We start from the raw sequence: 21,259 nt of genomic DNA, 5'->3' as shown, positions 1-21,259 counted from the left end.
GATGGGCTGGGTAGCCCTGCAAGGGGTGTGTGTGTGTGTGTATGTGTGTGTGTGTGTGTGTCTAAGGGCTGAATGGGCTGGGTAGCCCTGCAAGGGTGTGTGTGTGTGTGTGTGTGTGTGTGTGTGTGTGTAAAGGTTATCCAAGGCTCCGAGAGGCCTGGGGGCTTCTAAGGATTTGAGGCTGTGAGTTAGGGCTGGTCTAGGATAGAGAGAGGCCTAAGAGAGCCAAGTGGACTGCGGGTCCCTGGAAGAGACCAACTCGGGGGAGGGGACATTGGTGTCTCAGGCTTGGAGAGGCCGGGGGCTCCTGGGGGCCCGAGGCTGCGCTGCGGGCCGCGTGCAGGCTCGGTGAGGCCCGGTCGGCGGCGCCGGCCGTGGGTGTGAGGCCGGGCTGGGGGGGCGGCGGGGTGCCGGCCGGGCGGCGGCGCGGGCTCCGGACGCCGGAGTTCCAGGACTCCCACTCCCTCCTCCCGCCCGAGCCAGCCCGGGGCACCGGCCGCCTCCCCCGGAGCCAGCGCCACAGCCGCGAGGCCCGCGGCCCGCGCCGGGAGCGCCGCCGCTGTTGTCGCCGCCGCCGCCGCCGCCGCCAGGCCGCGCCCCGCCCCCGCCGCCGCCGCCGCCGCCGCTCCCGGTGAGGCTCGCGCTCGAGCTGCGGCGCCGGCCCCGCCGCCTGGGCCCCGGGCCCGGCCCCTCCCGCGCCGCCCGGGCGATGAGAAGCTGCTTCTGCGTGAGACGGAGCCGGGACCCGCCGCCGCCGCAGCAGCCGCCGCCCCTGCGCGGAACAGTTAAGTGAGGCCGCGCGGGCCGGACGCCGCGGAGGCTCGGCCGAGCGGGCCCTGCTCCCCCGGCGGGCGGGCGGGCGGGCGCGGGCCCCGGGCCGAGGGGCGGGCGGGCGGGCGGAGCCGAGCTGCGCCGAGGCCTGCGGGCTCCGTGCCCGGCCCGCCGTGGGGACAGGCCCGGCGGCCTCTGGCCGGCCCTGCGCGCCGCGGCTTCCCGCCCTGGCTTGGCCTTGCGGCGGGCAGGCGGTAAGGAGCTCGGGGCCCCGAGTGCAAGCAGCGCCCCCAGGCCGGGCCAGGTGAGGGCCTCCCGGAGCCTCTCCGCCCGTGCGGGAGGGGCGGCAGCTCACCTCTGCCCGGGCCGCCTGGGCACACACCGCGGACAGTCGTTTGACTGGCCTGGCCTGGCCTGGGGTCCAGCTCTCGGTGGTCACGTGGGTGCAGACCAGCGTGCACCTGAGCCTCGGGCATCATCTGGGGTGTGGCCTCATCTGCGACCTGAGCACAGAAGAGCAGACACCCAATAGCCAGGGCACCTGTCTGCAAGGTGAGGTGCCCGGCCTGGGCACCTGAGTTCTCATCCTGGAAGGAGGCTGGGCGTGTTGATGAACACCCCACAGGGACTCCAGCTCAAGGGAGGTTCAAGAGCACCGGTTGGGACAAAAGCTATGACCGACCTACCACCAGGGGACATTAAGTCTCCAGAGATAGGCCAGGCGAAGAAGGCTGACCTGTGAGCATCTTTGTCCTCTCTTGTTACCAAAACGTAACTCTTCCCTGAATTATCAGCCTTTCTCACCATTAAAGGTGTGACTGACTCCTCTCTGTTCCCTCCGCCTTGGCAGCCTCTTCAGCAAGGCGCAGAGGAAGGCCACGCCAGGGCAGAAGGCAGATTCCGCGGCCGTTGCCCCTTCTCCGCTCCCAGCCCCCACCCAAGAAGCACTGCCCACTCAGATTTCTGCCCTAGAAGCAGACGGCGGGCCAGTGCCTCTTTAGCAGCCTTTGTCTCTGGTGGTTTCTTCTCAATATAATCTCATTGTACATTTCTCGACAGCTGGCCGGATCTCATCTCATTTTAACAGGGCTAGAAAATCTTATCAGCTGCACCAGAAAAGCTTTAGAAAAGTTAGAAGATAAGCTCTGTGGAAGCCTAGACTAACTGAAAAACTCAGTGCGCTCGCAGGGTTAGTTACAGGAGACGGGTGACACCTTTCTTGCTCTCCGGAAATTGTGCAGGGTACTTTGGGATGTTGCGCCATACACAGAACATTTAAATGGGGCCTCTGAGAGGTTCGGCCTCTGCGGGGACCTAGGCACCAAGACTCCTGTGAAGCGGCAGACATGAGAATTACTGGTTCATTTGAGCTTAGACTCATCTTCTCTTAAATCCACATTTTTCATTCTTTTCTTCTAGCTTTTGGGCCACATTCCTCATTGATGCTGAAGGCATTTTCCCTGCCCTGCCTCCCTCCAGCTGGTGGGCTTTCGTGACAGTAGCTGGAATAGTGCACCATAGATGAATGCAAGGGCTTTAGAGTTAGACCTCCGATTAAACCAGGGGTCCCCAAACAGGGGGCCAGTTCACTGTCCCTCAGACCGTTGGAGGGCCGGACTATAAAAAAAAAAACTATGAACAAATCCCTATGCACACTGCACATATCTTATTTTAAAGTAAAAAACCAAAACGGGAACAAATACAATATTTAAAATAAAGAACAAGTAAATTTAAATCAACAAACTGACCAGCATTTCCATGGGAACTATGCTCCTCTCACTGATCACCAATGAAAGAGGTGCCCCTTCCAGAAGTGCAGCGGGGGCCGGATAAATGGCCTCAGGGGGCCGCATGTGGCCCGCGGGCCGTAGTTTGGGGACCCCTGGATTAAACCTTGCCTTTCCTACTCACTGTGTTCTTGGGCAGATTAATGAACTTTTCTGAGCCTTAAGTTGCCTCACCTGTGGAGTGTGGCTGATGATGATCTCTGTCTTATGCAGGGGTCTCAAACTTGCGGCCCGCGGGCCGCATGCGGCCCGCCGAACAATTTTGTGCGGCCCGCAGACTAATCCACGAAGTTCAAAATATTTTGGATAAAATTAAGTAAGCCTAGGGGCCTACTTGTATTTGCCGAACGGCTGTGATCTTGCTCTGCGGCCCACATGCTGAGTTGAGTTTGAGACCCCTGCTGATGATGATCTCTGTGTCTTACGGGATTATGGTGAGAATTAAATGAAATGCTGCAAGAGAAGCGCTTAGCGCCATGCCTGCTTTAGGGCAAGTTGATCAATAAAAATTATTGGTTATTATTAAGGGTTTGTTAACTGATTAATCAGAAGAGTCGTTTTATTTTTTTTAATTTTTTTAGAGTGCTTTGCTTTTTGTGGTTATTATTTAGTTCTTCTTACTAGGAATGAATGATAGATTAGAGAGAACACTAGACTTGAATTTAGAATCTTGAGTTTGAATCTTATTCTACCTCTTGAAGCTCGGTTGACCCTAAACAAGTCATGGAACCTTTCTGAATCCTTATTTCCTTATTTGTGAAAGTGGCTTAAGAATAAATCCTCCCGCCTGACCTGTAGTGGCACAGTGGATAAAGCGTCTACCTGGAACACTGAGGACGCCGGTTCAAAACCCTGCACTTGTCTGGTCAAGGCACATATGGAGTTGATGCTTCCTGCTCTTCCCCCCTTTCTCTCTCTCTCTCTCTCTCTCTCTCACACACACACACTCTCTCTCTCTCCTCTCTAAAATGAATAAATAAAATAAAGTTAAAAAAGAATGAATCCTCCCCCTTATGGCTGAAGGAGCTAATATATGTGAATGCATATGACATTGTGGAGGATGGAGGGGGAGGGGGCCTCACTAAGTATAAGTGGAATTCAGGGACAGACCCCAGTTTTGTGGATCTGCCTTTAGATAATATGTGTGTGGGGGCGTAGCTAAAAAAAAAAAGAAAAGAATATCTTGCTCTAATATATTTCACAAAGGCTGGATCCCCTCTCTGGGCTTTGGAAGGGGTGGGGTGGGAGCTGAGAGTTCATCTCTGTCTCTTCCACAGCAGATCTGCTTCTAAGGGGCATCCAAATCTGATGTCTTGGGCCCCTCTGCCCTAGCAGGGTGGAAGTGTTCTGTGCTTCATGCTCAAAGAGCGACATCTTTGCCACACTGGAAAGTAATGATGGTGTTGGAGTCAACATGGGAAATGTCAGAGGTGCTATTATCTGGTGAGGATAACAAATGACTACATGGCTGGCTGTGGTGGCTGAGAACACTGTATTTAGTGGGCTGCGGTTGAGTGAGCAGAGTCTCCTTTACTCGTTAGGTTGCGGACAGGGAGGCCTGGGTTCCTTGAGCGAGCTGCCTCTCCCCCAGGCTGTTCTTGCTCCCTCAAGGCTTTCCCTGGTCAACGTTTCACTGGCCCCACCGGCCGTCCGCTTGCTGGGCTGCGCTTGGGCCTTGTGGTTTCTCCGCGTGTCGGCGCTGTTTGCAGTGGGGTTGCCAACATGTGACATGCGCGATCCTCTGCCCAGCTGCTTGGGAGGCAGAGACACTGCAGGGTGTGCTTGACATTACCTCCTTGTTGGGGACATCCTGTGGGCATGTGTATGGTGTACTTGACACACTTCTGGCGAGATGCAGAACTTGTCCAGACTGAAATGTGAGAGGCCCATGGGCTTGGAGCCCAGGGGTCGCATACTGGAGCTTTGTAGCTCATACTTCCCTGAGGACTGGAGGGCCATCTTGTTGAACCTGTGTCTAGAGTCAACAACATGAGGTCATTCCACACACACACACACACACACTTAAAAAAAAGGATACTGATCATCAAAGCAAAGTGTTCAACAGAATATGCCTTGGTCCTTTAGGAAAGAGATATAAATGAATGCTTGATAAGCTAAAATCCTAGGATGTTTATGAAAATGCAGGTTCCAGGACCTCAAACCTAGACTGAAATCAGAATATCTGGATGTTAAAAAAACACCTTGGGTAGTACTTATGCTTATTAAATATGAGAAACACAATAGTAGACACTTTAAAAAAAGTTATAAAATACACATAACAGAAAATTTACCATCCTAATCATTTTTTGACTGATTGGTATGGATCAGTGGCATTAAGTACATTCATGCTGTGTGTCTAGTCTCCAAAACTTTTTCATCTTGAGAACTGAAACTTTGTATTCTTTAAATAACTCTCATTTTCTCCTCCCCCAACGCCTGCAACTACCATTCTACTTTCTATTTCTATGAATGTGACTGCTCTGTGTTCTTCAGATCAGTGAAATCATACAGCATTTGACCTCTCGTGACTCGTTTATTTTACTTAGCATAATGTTTTAAGGGTCATTCATATTAAAGCATGCATCAGAATTTCCTTTCTTTTTAACTTCGTTGTATGGATGGATGTACCATATTTTGCTTGTCCATTCATTTGTCTATGGATATTGGGTTGCTTCTACCTTTTGGCTCTTGTGAATAATGCCACTATGAAGGTGGGTTACAAATATCTCTTTGAGACCCTGTTTTCAATTCTTTCAGGTATATACTCAGTATAATTGCCAGACCATAGAGAAATTCTATTTTACATTCGTTGTGGAATCACCATACTGTTTTCCATAATGGCTACATTTTCATTTCCACCAATGGCGTACCAGGATTCCAATGTCTCCACATCCTTGCCAATACTGATTTTTCGTTTTCTCCCTTTTCGTTGAATTTATTGGGATAACACTGGTTAACACAATTGTACAGGTTTCAGGTGCACAGCCCCACAACACGTCATTTGTACGTGGTATTGTGTGTTTCTCACTCACAGTTAGGTCTCTGCCACCACTCATCCCCCATACCCACCTCCACCTTCGGCAGCACCCCTCTCCCTCGCAAGCACCACCATGCTGTCCCCGTCCATAAGCTTTTTCTCTCTCCCTTTTCTTTTTTTACTCAATTCCTCCAACCCCCCACTCAGTCCCCAGTTGTTCATTGTTTGATAGTAGCCATCCTAATGAATAGGAAGTGATGTCTCATTTCCTTAATGATTAGTGATGTTGGGCATTCTTTTATGGGCTTTTTGGCCATTTGTATGTCATTTTTGGAGAAATATTTAGTCTTTTGTTCTTTTTTTCACTTAATCATTTCAGTTTTTGTTGTTGTTGTTGAGTTGTAGGAGTTCTTTGTAGACTTGGATTTTAATCCTTATCAGATAGATCATTTACAAATATTTTCTCCTGTTGTGTAGGTTGGGAGAAGTTGTCTTTTTCATTCTGTGGATTGTGTCTTTTGATGCAAGTTCTAAAAGTTTTTCATGCACTGTGTAACCATGTAGAGAAAACAGAATCATCTCGTGTTCCAATTGCATAGGAGTGGAAGCTTAGGCCCAGTTTAGCTAACTTGCCTGGGGTCACACAGCTGTAAGCATCAGGGCTGGCATGCAGCCTGGGCCCCCTGACTGTGAAGCTTTCAGCCTTTTGGTTCCTCTGCTTTACCTCCCATTCGCCCACCAAGCTGGTAGCATAAGGAGGCCCCATGGGGCAGGAGGTGGCGTGGGGTTGAGGTCACTGGAGAGGAACCATGAACTGAAGACATGGGGATCTCTCCCTTCCGACCAGCGAAGTGCTCCTTCCTGAAAACCTGCCATTGCTTAGACCTTAGAAAGAGCAAGGAAGTGCAGACTATTTTGTTTATTGGTTTGTTTGTTTAGACATTTCATAAGCCTGTTTTAGAGTGCATCTGCTACTCACAGTTCCCCAGCCATCCATGTTTGTGTACGCTGCCGTTGATGGCGTGTCTTCTGCCTGCGGTACCTTCACTGCTCCCCACTCCCCACTTTCCAGGGGGGCCCTCTCGAGTGGCAGAAGGAAGTGTCCCCTCATTTGTAGTCCCTTTTGCTTGGGGTATTTCCTCCAGCCTCTGAGCTCCACAAGCGGTGACCCCGTCCTATTTGTCACTGTTTCACCCTGCATGGTGTCATTATCCAGTCTTGGATCAGAGCGCGGGGTTGGAGTGGGCAGCTATAGTTCCGATGGACTCCTCAGGTGAGTCCTTGTGCAGCCAGCCTGGAGACCCGCGGGCCTCTGCCAGGCCCTCGTCCAGCTTACTTGAACTGAGACCCACCCCTGGCACTGCCCGGAGTGCTGCAGGCCGCTTCCCTGCCTCTGCAGACAGCCGTCCCTGGAACCGTGCTGCTTGTTCTGCATGGGCTGCTTTACGTTCCCTCCGTCACCCAGTGAAACACGGGCAGTTTCCTTTCATCCATCTATCTGTAATCATTGTGCAGTACCTACTGTGAGCCAGGCTCTGGTGGACATGAACCTTTGAACAACCTACATGTTCTTCTAGGGAAAGTGCGTTACAACCTGAGAGACAAGGCTGTGTGTTTGTGTATGCACATGTATGTGTGAAGATTCTGTCCTTGCACAGTATCAGGATTCTCAGTGACAGCATCTCCCTGGCTGGGCAACTGGGGAAGTTTTGGGGAGAATAGAAGATGTGACCCAGATTTGGAAGGTGGGGGTGAGTGTCATAGGGAAGGAACTCTAGGTGACCTGTGTTGCAGGGGAAAGACTGAGGAACTCATTCTGAGGCTGTTCCTCATGGATGATTTGTTCAGTCAGTCAGTCAGTCATCAAACATCTAATGGGTACCTACTGCCTTGTATTCAAAGTTTGCACTGTGGGCTGGCTGTTTGCACTGTGGTCTGGGCTTGTTAGAAATGGAACTTCTCGGGCTCCATCCTAGACCCATTAAATCACTATTTCTAGGAGCAGGCTTAAGCATCTCTGTTTTAACAAACTCTCCAGGTGACTCTTACGCACGCTAGAATTTGGGAACCCCTGTTCCAGAATGTTGGAGTTTCCACCTTCGCCAGTGCACACATGCCCTCCCTCAGCGCTCAGCACAGAGGCTCTTGGTAAATGTTAGTGGACTGACTGCTTTGTGCCAGGTCCTGGGAACGTGGGAAGTGCTTCAGCATGAGGATGGCAAGTAAGCTGGGTTGGAGGTACCAACGGGACATGCAGTAATGATAGACGCTGCATACACACCTGAGTCTTGGGAGAAAACTCCGGACTGTGGAAGTATTTTGGAAGTCATCAGCGTTCAGGTAGATTGATTAGATGCCCAGATATGTGGAAAGAAACCCTCAAGGCCCGTGTAAAAGTCAGAGAGGGGACCGGTGGTGATGGGGCATGCCTGACCGACCTGAAGCTGTATGCTCCGATGACTCTGGCCTGGGAACTCATGTGCCCCTGTAGAGATGACATTGGCACTTTTTCTCTGCTGACACTATAGCCATCAGGGCAAGGGTGTCACTCATGTCACTGAACATCAAGAGAGCATTGCTCTTGCGGCCTCTTGGGGTGGTTTCATTTCATCTACCTTCTATTTCGGTCACCCTTCTTCCTTCTCTCGAGGGGACAGCATGGCACCAAGAGCTGAAGGGAGCGGGCAAGGATGGCCCTCATTTGCAGTAATGGTGGGCAGGTCAGCGCAGGGCTCACAGTACTGGAGAATGCCACTCCCCCCACCCGCACCCGGATCCCTGGTTCTGCAGAGTCAGGCTTGTAAGGGGCAGGGCTTTGGCCAGTGCAGTGCTGTAGAACTTGATCCCAGATTTATTTTTGGAGAGTGAATTCCAGGACCTAGCATTGCACTATACTGGACTGCAGCAACCTGAACCCCAGGCCTGCCTCACATGGCTGATGGGAAATCTGTCTGGTAATCAAATGGTTAATATACATCTAATCACAGGTCAGATGGAGTGGACCCATTTGTACACCAGATTCTTCTATTAGGAGTAACAGACATTTACTGGGGAAAAGGAAGTGCTTGCCATTGTTAGTTCCCGAGCTGGAACATTCTTTGTGATCTAGGTATGCTTAGAAAAATATTTGCTTTTATTTCCCAATATCATAGTGGCCTTCCCAGTAGCCTGTGGCCTGTTGCCATTGGACCACTCTCAGCAGCGTTTGTCAGAGTGATTTGGCTTCTGACTGGTCACTAGATAAGTGGTCCAGACCAATGTGCAGGAAGTGCCAGGATGCTGTCCTGAGGTCCACAGTGACGCCTCTCAGCCTGTGCACTGTCCCCCAAGAGTCAGCTAGCCATCGGCCTGGGCGCCGCATGGACCCTGGCCGCAGCCCGCAGTCTCCTGAGGAGGTAGGTCTCTGCACCTTGGCTGTATGGAGACGGCCGGTCTGTGTGTTTGTGTGTGGTGTGCATTGGTGACCTTGGCCACAGGCTCCCTCCCAAGTGGATGGGCAGTGTCCCTCTGTCCCCTGCTTATGTCTTGCCAGCAGAAAGGTGCCACTAATCATAGGGCAACACTTGAGGGGCACAGATTCTTGCAGACCACTGCTGCCACTGGGAAACAGGCACAGCAGATGGCCGTAGCAGCAGCTATGACTGGGAGGTGGCCATTCTCACTTGGGACCCTGCTCTTAGGCCGTTTCCCACAGTGAGTGAAATATTTATCCGCTGCTCCTCCCCAGCCCAGCAAGCTGGTAGCTGTGGGCAGACACTTTATGTCTTTTGTGCCCTTGACTTTGGATTTCAAACAAGCTGATCACAATATCCTCCTTCTGTGGGGACTTTATTAACCCACTGCTTTTGTCATTTCAATTATAGTAGCCCAATTTAACCTGCTCCTCCCCCTAATACTTTGAAATTATTCTCCTCAAAAGTTGTGTGCTAGTCACACCGTCGGCCCTGGTGGGCAGTGCTGGCTGGCGCTGCTCTGTGGCTGGGTTCCTGCTGCTCTGCCCCCTGCAGTTGTTGCTCCCCCATCCCTAAACTCTTCAGCCTGCACCCCACCCCGATACTGAAAGGGCCTCGGTGGAGAGAGGTCTAGCTCTGTTAGTTGGGTTTTGATTTCAGTACAGGAGTTGATAAAATGAGATAAACCCCAGGCTTGCAGGGCCGGGGAAATTAAACAGAGATGATATCAAAGTTCCCCTGAGTTTTCAACTGTGATACAGTAGCTTAGTTTTCTCCCAGACTGGGGCCGGGAGGCACGCCTTTGATTCTGAAACAATGTTCAGCATCAGTTAAGCCCAGCACTGCTGACTTTCAGGGATTAAGCAAACTGTTGTAGTATTTCTTTGATCAGCTACCAGGGAGCAGTGTGCTGTCTGTATGAAGGGCTTTCTAGTTAAAGTTCATTTCTCTGTGAACCTGGGATGACAGCGTTGGCGAGGTACTGCAGTGCTGGGAGCCGGGGCCTCCCCCAGGCACTGTTCGCAGCATTGCAGGCAGAAGCAGGAGGCGGTTTTCTCCCACCCAGCGTTGTTACATGGTATCCATCCAGCATAACATGGAAACAGTCCTCCTGGCTTCGGAAACACACCTCACCCTACTGACCCCTTCTGGTACTGCTGTACATAGGTGATGCATGGGCACGCGTGCGTGCGCACACACGCACTCCCGCCTTGCAGAGTTCCCGACATGGGAACAACCATCCAGAACCAGGCTCTGTGGCCCCCAGATTTGCCAATGACCCAGCAGAGGCTGTCCAGGCACTGGGGTGGAGATCAGAATGAGGACTGAGACCAGATGACCTGCGAGGTTTAGTTAGGGGGGCAAGCTCAAGGTCAGTAGTGCCACTGCAGTCCCCCCATGCCCAAGAGCAGACCCGACTCCCAGGTGGGTGCTGCCACCACCTTCATCCCTTACCTGGCATTTACTGGTAACCCACTTAGCAGCAGGTTGGCTCCATCCTACAGCTCTGAGTGATTCCAACATCTGTTATCTTGTCATCTAAAGTACTGGGTCAACTCTGGACTTGAACTCTGGAGACCCTCCTAGCAGAGACAGCTAGAATGGTAGAAGCTTCCCAAGCGGCTCTCACCTCCCGCTCGGCCCTGTGCCTGGCCGTTGGTGACGGAGCCCCCGCGTGCTGTCTGTCGATGGGCTCACCCCGCGCCATGCATCAACCTGTTCCCTCCTGTGCCGCGCTCAGATCTCCCTCATTAGGCCTAAATTTACCTCCGTCCTCCACAAACAGGGCCTTAGCTCATTTTTATTGTTGTAAATTATTTATGAGGGAAATGTTGAATCCTGAAACTGAAGTGTGAGGGAAATTAATCCCATGTTACTTCTGTCTTTCTCTCCTTTTCTCCCCTTTGCTTCCTTTGTTGGGCTATGGCTAGAGAAAGAAGAGCTTTGGCAGTTTAAACATAACTCGTGGTGAGAATGCGCTCTCAGTTGGGTGTCAGAGAGGATGCCGGCCTGTCTCTGCACAGTGTTGTGAAAGCAGGCCCGACTGGGGAAGGGGGACCACATCCCGTTCGGCTCCACCATCTGCCACTGCAAGGTATCTGAGAACTCCAGGCCGTGGCTTTCTCTCCTCTGAAACAGGGATAATATGAGCCAGCCACCTCCTGGGCTCAGTACGGGACTGATTGGGAAGGAGCCCGAGCGAGAGTGCTTTGTGAGAGAGGCAGAGCCCTGCAGCCGAGGGGCGCTAGGTGCTTGCGTGCAGTCAGGGTTTTGAGACAGCGGTGGATGCTGGTGAGGAGCTGCTGAGGGTGAGGCCAGGAGTTGATACAAGTAGGCCTTGGTATTTCATGTTTTCCACCAGCATCGCCTCCTGCCAGACAGGTTAATGTTGGTTTAAAACACGCCGCCCCCTCCCTGCCTCCCTCCCAGCAGATTTGCTCTGCAGGCCAGCATTAATGGCCCCTTCTCCCCCTCGCGGAGGCCGGGCCTGTGACCCTGGGTGGCTGAGGACTCCGCGGTGCCATCCCTTCTGGCTCGAGGCTCCACACAGCCTGGGAAACGTGGACTGCTAGTTAGTTAATAAATGGCCTTTTGTTAGGAAGGTCAATTGAAGTGACGGTAGAGACGCTGCTAAAAGTAATTTGCAGTCAGAAAATATGTAATTCAGGGCAAGCTGCTTTGAGTGATGGCCTCTGCCATGGATATCTTGGGCGTTTCTCATTAAAAGCTTCCCTTGCTGGTGTGGCGCTTCCTCCGCCCGCCGACCAGCCTCCGCCCCGCGCAGCCCCGTGCAGCAAGGAGTCATTTGTCTGTATTTCACAAAGGCCGCCTTGATCCCCAGGGTGCAGCAACCGAGGGGCTTGGCGATGGGGGTGGGAGGGGGAGAAGAAGGCTTGTACCGCTTTTCTCAGAGCATCCTCCCATCCTGCAGGCCAGGCCGTGACCACGCTCAGGCACAGGCCGCCGGTCCTTTGTCTGCCTCAGCTGGAGGCAACCTGCAGCCATCTTGGAACCTGCTCCTGGGCTGCCTCTCTGGTGCATTCTGGGAGCAGCATCCTTGCTTTCTGAGCGAATTTCCCCGACTGCACTTGATGGCATGCTTCAGAGCAAAAGAGAGCCATTGTCATCAGTACCTCGCGTAGGATACTGTAACCCAAAGATGTGGATCTATCAGCAAATAAAATCTTTATTTATTCCCATGCTTACTCCCCCTCCCTCTCTCTCAGATAGTAGAGACAGTACTATCTTCATAAAAAAGGAAACTTACCTCACTTGTTCTTTATTAAATTCACAGCATGATATTTTAGCACTGGCAGAATTCATACATTCTGTTAATGAGTTGTTAATTGCAAAGCATTTTGGTAACCAACAGCAGGTACCAATATTTTGCAGATTACAGCATTGCTATTGTTATGTTACCAGTAAGAGGGGATTTTCCAAGTGAAGATACTTTTTGATGAGTGTTTGCTTTGGATTGGGCCAGTGCAGATATTTAATTCTAACCCTTCCTTATTGGGGGCATGCATGGTATTCACTCAGTAAGTATTTAGTTTGTGCCTACTGTGTGCAGCAAGCTCTACGCCCTTGCTGTATGCAGATAAACCTTCCTGGTAAACAAACTGGAAAGAGAAAATGGTTCACTGATGCTACGTGGTATCCTGTGCCCCACCCTGGGCTTCCTGAACTTTATTTTCAGTACAATTAAGTAAAGCACAGCTTGGTTTGGCTTCTGTCATTGACAGGCACCGAGAGGGCAGCTGATGGCAGGCTCAGAAGTGCCTTGATAGGAGACTTGGCCCCATCGCAGTTAGTCTGTTTCCCAAGCCTTTTGTGGGGTCCAGGGGATGCTGATGACGTGGCTGACTTACATATAGCGTTTTGGTTGTCCCTATTTAGGAGATACAGTCATATTTAATAGCTTCTACCTTTTCTGATTCTAGGCTGAGAACTAAGAATATTCCTTCTGCCTGCCTAGTTAGGCAGGGTGTTTGGCTTGCTTTAGAAGCACTAACCAGTTTTGAGAGATCTGGCAGACCTACAGGCAGTGGAATCTAATTGCTGCAGAAGGAGGTGGAATTTAACTTGCTCTTTTCCAAGGCTTGTCCTTTTAAAAGTACTAAAAGTCATTTACATAAGGTGTTACCTTTTTTATTTGCTTTCTGGTGCACTGCCACTCGAGCTGCCCAGACCCAGTGCTCTCTATATACTACTTGTCTCCTCTGGTCACATCAAGAGGCAGTCAGCAGCAGAATAATAATTCTATTTTCCCTCCCTTTCTCCCAAAGTGCCCAGCAAAAATTATGGTCATCGTTAGTGTTTAGCTTTGAGTAAATGCCCATGACCTGCGGGATTAAACACAACAAAGGGACCTGCCAGTGCTCTCCGGAGTGGTGCCTGCAACGTTTCTGGTCACGTTCTGTGTGCCCAGACCCCGTCAGCCTCAGCTGCTTTTTGTCGTGTGCCAGAGACCTCTCTAGGAGCTTCATCTACATGACTCTTAGTTCTCACAGCCTCTCCGTACCTGTCGGGATCATGACTCCTTGCTTGCTCGACATCGTGGAGCCTGGACTTGTACACCCCTCCTTCGCCTCCGTGCCCAGAAGACTTTCTTCTGTGTGTTTGTTTGCAAAGCTCTGCCTACTGAGCAATCCAGTCTTGGTTGTGGTAGAGGCTGTGGGTTTGGGAGTCTGCACCTGCATAAGGAAATAGTATAAGGGAGAGAAATGCCAGGTGGGGTTACATTTAGCCAAGTCTGATTTATCCTCAGATAAGCAACTGGTATCTGTTCAGAAGTCAGGCAGCTGGATGGGAGATGGGAGAATGGTTTGCTCTGGGGTTTGAGTTATAATTACCTACTCCAAGCAGGGACCAGCCCTTGCTCACTGTATTAGCTGAGTATACCAAGCTAACTTGAGAGGAGCAGGGGCCAGCAATGTTTTGAATTCTTGATCTAAGGACAGAGTCAGGTAAGGTCAAGGCTCCGTTAGCCAGTTCAGGAAATAGAGCTTAGCTCAGGGTATTAGCCCCGAGAGTTTGGATCTGTTTGTGACTTTGCATGTTCACATTAAATGCTCAGTTTGAATTTTGTGCTTTCTTTTTCCTTTTCGGAACCAGGACCAATCCACCATGCCTGAAGTCAAAGACCTTTCCGAAGCCTTGCCTGAGACGTCAATGGACCCCATCACGGGAGTGGGGGTGGTGGCTTCTCGGAACCGAGCCCCGACAGGCTATGATGTAGTAAGTCAGGCTACTGCTTTGTGTTCTGTTTGTGGATTCAACAGCTCTTTACCTCCTGTGTTTACTCCCCTCTGAACCTTGTGTGTAAGATGTGTTTCTTCCACCTAGGAACTTAACTCAGGACGGGAAAAGTCACAATTGGGCAGTGGCGGGAGTGTCTTGAGCTGGGAGTCAGACGACCTGAACCTGTCTGGGCCGTTCCAGGGCCAAGCTGCGTGACCTCTGTGGTGCTCATTTTCACCTTCGGTTAAACTAAGGGGTTGGGTTAGTTTATTTCCAGTTACTTCTAGTTGTGAGATTTCATGAAAAGGATCCAAGAGTCTGAAAAACCCTGGTGCTTGTCCTAGGTTGTCCCATGTGTGTACCCGTCCTAAATGTATCTCTGCACAGTTGTACAGCTCCTCACAGCTTACAGTTACAGAACAGTTTCCTAGCCGGGAGCTCATTTGGCTCTTAGCGATCGCGCTGGAAGGTAAGTAGCTTTATCTCTGCTTTGCTGACCAGGAGAACCCAAGCTCCAGGAAGTGAAGTGACAGAGTCCCTGTCCTTGGGGGTGGTGAGTTTGGAGCAGACCCCTTCCTAAGGCCAGTGCTCTGACCGACCACAGCACCACGGGTTAGCAGAGCCTTGCTTTTCAGCAGCCACCAGCAGTCGTAGTGCTGCTGGCTGGAGTTGGTTGTTGTGTTGTTTCAGTAGGTAAACTCTGATTTGGGTGGAGCTTAGGAAATGCCGAGTAACATCAGGAAGGTTTAGTGAACAGCGACCGCCATCCTGTGCTCTGAGGTTCGGAAGTCTTGTTCTTACTTTCCTTATTTTGTTTATGACAGGGTTGTATTTTTGTTCATTGAAAGTGCGTACCGAGAATACGTAAGGGTAAAAGAATGAGAGCCTCAGCAGCCAGCACTTAAAACCGGCCACCTTGATTAGATTAATGCCGGGCGCCCCAGGAGTGGGGAGCATGCAAGGCCTGGTCCAGAAGGAGCTCTAAGTCGGGGTTTCTCAACCTTGGCGCTATTGGCATTTGGGACCAGGTAATCAGGAAATTTTGTGTTGTGGTGGGCTGTCCTGTGATTGCAGGATATTTAGCAACATCCCTGGCCTCTACCTAATAGATGCCAGTGGCACCAACCCCCCAAGTTGGACAGCAAAAATGTGTGCAGAAATTGCCAGATGTCCCCAGGCTGAGGGGGCGGGCGGGCAAAATCAGCCCCCACCGAGAACAGTGCGGTAGGTACTGGGTCCACCAACGCTGGGTCCTGTGTGAGGAGGGACATACCTGTTAAATGCTCCACATCACTTTCCCGACTGTTTGAAAGCTTATAAACATTTTAACAGTGAAAGAACAAGGGAATCTCTTTTGACAAAGATTTGAGTCTTACCTGCTGCCTGACTTCAAAGAACTGTTTGAATGTATAACTTGCCATAAAATAGAATCATTAGGTATGGCTTTGTGCCATAAAGCTCTTGGGGAAGCTAATAAAAATGTTTAAGATTTGAGGAGCCAAGGTGTCTTTTGATGAATTAGATATGAAGCTGCAGGCCTTGCGCAGGGCCGGGCTGGGTGCACGTGGTCTGGGTGGGGGGCGGACCAGCCCTGGGCTGCCCTCCGGGAGGCCTCCTGCCAGGGGCTCCCACCCAGGGCACGGGCCGTCTGTCTTCATGCCGTGCTCCTTTGTTGATCTGCATCTTTCACGTTCTGCTTGCACCTTCGGGGTCATCTTGAGTGCTTGGCTAGCGGGCGGCTGATGGCCTTTGATAGTCTGGTTCTCTGAAAGTCTTGGTAAGTCTGACAGGAGCAGAATCTATCCCTATCATTTTCTCCTAACATCTCGCTCAGGGTAGAAGAGCGTAGTGTCAAATGAGTAACATTAATAAGCACATTTCATGATTATGCTGGGCCATGCATTATAGTGAAAGGTGAGCAAGGCCAGAGGCCCCTGGGGTCAGCCCGGCAATTACCCGGACTCCGCGCCCGGTAAAGCGTGGCCCAGCTCCTTCTGAAAGGCCCTTTCCGGGAGGGGGCTAGAGCCACCTCGTTGTCCTGACTGCCAGACTCTTCTAGATCGAACCCTGAGTTCAAGGGCAGTGGGGGGAAGAAGACGAACTCCTCATTCCTTTTCTCTGGAGTTTGACGTGAAGGCAGCATCCAAACCAAAATGCGAGGTGTTCTGTGGCGGCTGGGCCGCAGAGACAACTGCAGTGGCTGAGGAGTCCCCGCTGCGGGTTGTGGCGGGACATCTCTCTGTCACATCTGCTGGAGGAGGATCTGTCCCTGTGCACAGTCCCATTAGTACTGCGGCCACGCAGCCCCAAGGGACACCGGCTGGCCAGCTGACCCTGGGCAGCACAGCCACTTTAAGATGAGCATAGGCCCTGTTGCCGCTTAAAGTAAAAGATGCTAAACATTTGCTTATAAAAATTTAATTTTTATAACTTCTCTCCAGAAATTATACAGGAAGGGGAAGCTTCTTAAGCTGGGGACTGAGGATGATTTGCTAAACTTCATTTATTGTCCTGATTTCTGTAGTCCTCTCTGAAATAGCCCCCCCACCTTCTTCCCGTGGCCAAACCCTCAGGCTCTGGATTGGCTGGCCATAATGTTGACAGAGGGTGGGCGGGTCTCGGTGTCCTTGTGACGCGCAGTACCTGGTATAATGACTCTGTCGTAGATGCCTGGTGTTCGCCAAAGGCAGTACACGCTGTCCTGTCATGTGTGGATGTTCAGTTTTCAGTGACCGTAATGCAGTAGGAGCAGTTCATTCCAGAACTCCTCTGTGTAGAATTAATCTTTGATTTCCAAGTCACTGTGGGATGTTGCAGTGTCCAAGGGCATCAAGCTGGACATCACTGCAGACCGTTATGGGGTGTATTTCTTTGTATTTCCAGTGAAATACATCCTACCTTTTACCTAAATTCTTTTGCCTCTCTAAAAATTCTTTTGTCTTTTTACAACTCAGAGACTAAAGCCACAATACTGTATTTATGAGATGACTCCTTCTTTCCAGACAGGTAATTTTCTTTGATAATATACTTTTAAATAATACTTTCATATGTTAATATCCTTCTTTTGGGGGGCAAAAACCCCCCAAAGTCGGCAATACAGAGAAAGAATAATCAAGATCTCCAGAGTGTTTTAATTTAAAAATTTTAGTTTCTCCAACCTATTTTTCGAGTACCTACTTACATGCCAGCTAGAAGTTGGGGACCCAGTGTTGTAAGGGAAGACATGCACCATTCCTGCCTTCCTGAAGCTTGCAATCTAGAAGGGGAGAAGGGCAATTAAATGATTCCAAAAATAAATATAAAATAAAAGTGTGGTAAGTGTTTTGAAGGGAAATCCTAGCAGACTCTTCTTACCGTTTATATTGATCTTTGCAGATCCATCCATTTCTCTTGCTGAGTCCCAGATCACGGCAGCATGAGCCCCTCTGAAGTACCTCTCGATACTGCTCCCTGCTGTTCCCGGACACCCACCACGTGTCTGCCCTCCCGCTTTTCTGAGTCTTTCCCAGGGCGCCACCTCAGGTGTGCTCAGGGTTCTGCAGCTGCACCGTTTTTGTTGCTGACATCTGTGAGGTCACCCTTGGCCGAGTACAGGCCCCCTGCTAACTTGGCCCAAGCGGGGATGGACACTGCTCTCCCTTCTACGGCGACCTTCCTTGGTTTCCCAGAGAACAGCTGAGACCAGAATTCCTTTCAATGAGACTTTTCTGGAGCTTTGAGGGTAATGGGAATGCAGGAGTGAAACTCGGAGAATACCAGTGCCCGTGGCGCGGCCCAGGTCAGGCCTCCCACTGGCTCACCCGGTGGGCCTCTGCCTCGCTTTCAGCTGCCCTCGTTCCACCTGCCCCAGAACAGCGTTTAGCATTGCCATCCATAGAGCCCTGGCCAGATGGAGTCTTGGCCTCCAAGAGACTAGGAGATTTTTTTCTCCTCCACTCCAATCTAAGACCTCTGTTCCCTTCCTGAGAAAGCCCACCCTACACACCAAGAGTTTTTCAGGCACAGTGACCCTGAAGTGACAGATTATCCCTTAGTTCAGTGACTATTCCCAGATGCCAGCTGAGGGGTTCTTAAGCTTTTGTGGGCCTCAGTCCTCTGGACCCCATGCCCCGAATTCCTGCTGCAGGAGGTCTTGGGCAGGGCCTGAGAGTTGACATTCTAACCAATCCCCGAGTGACGGTGACGCTGCTGGTCCAGGGCCCACCCTTTGAGCATTGCTGGTCTAAGTCAAGTCATCCTTAAATAATCCCCGTGTGAGGTCTCCACGCGTCTGTCTCAGGAAGGGCTGTGCTGGCCTTTCCTGCTGTTTCTCAGCCTCTCCTGAGTTAGAGTTCAGAAGTCTCGGTGTGTATGTGTTTGTTTATGGGTTTCTTTTTTAGAAACATTTTTAAATGTGATGGCACTATTCATACTCTCGTTAAACAAAAAAATAATAGATTGTGGACGTAGCTCTATATCAATTCATATAGATATTTATCAGCCTTTTAATAATGCTTATTTTATTATTTAGGTATACCAAAATTTGGATAATAATCCCATATTGAAGAATATTTAGTTTCAATTTTTTTTTTAAATGTAAAAAAAATCCTTTTATATGTATCTTGGCATAGTTGTCCTGCTAGCTCTATAGAGTAGTGATTCATAGGTTGAAATTACTGGGTCAGGGTATTCACATTTTCAACTTGAAAAATATCGCCGATCACCTTCCAGAAAGGTTGTGACATTTTGTCATTTTCTATTCTCACTAAGTGAATATGAGTAAAATAAAATTTGGAGGGGTGTAATGAACAACCTGCACCTGCCATCCCTCCAGCCTTTGAACCCAACTTCCTGTCACACCGGTGCTTCTCACCATCGGCATGTCCGCGCATGGGCCAGGGTGGGGGCACGCACATTTCGGTGGTAGCCCCGGCCTTCTCCGCAGGGGGCTGCCCATGTCTGATAGTCAGATAGAGGACCAAACCCAGCTCTTCCATGTGGCGCACGTGGTCGCCGTGTGTCTTCAGTCTCCCCTCTGCTCCTTCCGCGGCATCACTGTCACCGAAACTCTCACTTTCTCATGTTCTAAGTGTGACCTTCATCCCACAATACCTCTCAACCTACTTTCCCCCTATTTCCAACGTTCCTACACCCCTCCTGTTTCGGAAAAATTTTGCTCATCCTTCAAAACCCAGTTCAAATAACTCCTTAGTGAAACTTTTCCTAACATCATTCATTCACTTATTTATTCATGTGTTAGTGTCATAACTATTTATTGACTACCTACTTTTGTGCGAGGCGCTGGGAGTCCCAGTATTCTAGAAGGTTGGGTCCCCTCAGGTGAAAGGTAAGAGATAAGGCTGGACAGGTGGATGAGGCCAGATCACAGTGGGGTGTTGTAAGCCACACAAAGGAATTAATTTGGCTATTATTCCGGGGGTGGTGGGAGTCATTAAAGGATACGAAGGAGGCGGTTCTTTGCTGTATGCAGCAAGGTAGATCACTGGAGGGCCAGGTCCTGAGGCCAGTGGATGAGTTCGGAGGCTCTGCTGGTGCAGGGTGAGAGGGCAGGAGCCGGGCCTTCTCCGTGGGGGTGGAAGGTGTGGGCACATCTGAGGGACCACATATGTATTCTTTCATGGATTAAAATAGATTACATGTTGGGAGATGGGTGCAGAGGTGAGGGAGGGGGACCAGAAATATGCCAGCGTGTCTTGCTGGGTACCTGGGCGGATGTTAGTGCTGTCAGTTGAGACAGGAACGTAGACAGCAATGTGGTGGAGGTAGGAAGAGGGCTGTTGGTTCAGTTTTGGACACACTGAGTTTGAGGTGTTCCCGAGACGTGTAGGTGGAGATGTCAGGCAGCCCTAGGTCAGAGGTCTGGAGAGAGTCTGGGTGTCATCATTGTTGCATCTACCGGGTACGAGAACAAACGTCGGAGACTTTCAGGAGTTTAGATGTTACTTTATTGGCCAGTTTAACCTGCGCGGGGGCGAACTCCCAAGATGTCCGGAGACACCGTACTCACAAGGAGCTCCAAACGGGAGTCACGCCTGGCGCTTATAGCTAGGTCCTTATATATCCTAAGTGAGCAAGCATAGATGTGGCAGTTAGCTATTCACTAGGGAGGTCGCACGCAGCGTAGCAACAGGGGCCGGGCTTAGCTTGGTGGCGAATTTCGAACATAAACTTCTTTGTTCTCAGCCTCACAGGGGCCCTATCAGCACTCCCTGTTCCTACCAGCACTCCCTGTTCCTGCTCTTTTAATAGCCACAGCACATCTCCCTGAATCTAACAATCATCACACAGCAGAGATCATGGCATGACTGAGATGGTACAGGGAGGTGTAGAACCAGAAGAGATGAGGTGTCAGGTCAGCACCCCCTGCAGTATTACTGATTATGGATGGGCGTGAGGGAGGCACTCAGGGACCAGGGCCGAGCATCCAGAGAGGTAGGTGGAAAATTAGTAAGAAACCGAAGGAAAAGGAGTATTTCTAGAAGGAATGATCAGTAATGTCCAAGGTTGCCTAAAGGGTGAGTTAAATGAGACTGAAAGGTGGAGATGGTTGTGAACTTGGTGGCAGGCTCAGAAGCAAGACTGGCAGGGACTTGAAGAGTCCAGTAGACGTGGAAGGTGGCGAGGGGTGGCCACCTACAGAGGGCCTTGAAAGAAGGGGGGCTGGGGAAGTGGTACCTAGAGGATGGCATGGGGTCGCGGGCTTTCTATTCTATCTGTGTAAAGGTGGAGAGTGTGAGTGTGTGTCCTTGCTAATGGGAAGGAGCCAGCAGTGGGGTGGGGGCTGACAGTGTGGGAGGGAGCAGCTGTCTGATGAGACAGAGCCCCCGAGGGGGCAGAGGGCTCAGCATGCAGAGCCCACAGAGGGGAGCCAGGAAGTCGTGTTTGTTTAGCTCCTCCTCTTCCTGTGGCTGCCTGCTGGGAAGCCAGCTGTAGTGGTGGCCCCTGACCACTGAGCGGGCCTCCCCGGGCAGCACGTGGACCAGTCATCCCCAAGTCTCCACGTTCATTTCTTCCTTTCCACTCCCCTCCCC

General features: G+C 50.9%; 1 protein-coding gene across 7 annotated transcripts in view; it reads left to right on the top strand.

The window, feature by feature from the left end:
- Positions 1-236: 236 nt before the first annotated feature.
- Positions 237-21,259, top strand: part of MVB12B (multivesicular body subunit 12B) — a 162,420-nt gene continuing 141,397 nt past the window's right edge. Inside the window, exons 1-2 of one of the 7 annotated variants that reach the window (XM_066367145.1) lie at positions 237-784; positions 14,103-14,225. In XM_066367145.1, the coding sequence (XP_066223242.1) occupies positions 710-784; positions 14,103-14,225 (198 nt within the window). In that variant the 5' untranslated portion in view covers positions 237-709. The other 6 variants (XM_066367149.1, XM_066367147.1, XM_066367150.1 and 3 more) reach the window with 6 other exon arrangements.

Source organism: Saccopteryx leptura, chromosome 2 (genome assembly GCF_036850995.1).
Source record: "Saccopteryx leptura isolate mSacLep1 chromosome 2, mSacLep1_pri_phased_curated, whole genome shotgun sequence".
Taxonomy (NCBI): Eukaryota; Metazoa; Chordata; class Mammalia; order Chiroptera; family Emballonuridae; genus Saccopteryx; species Saccopteryx leptura.
This window is presented reverse-complemented; position numbering and strand designations above follow the sequence as displayed.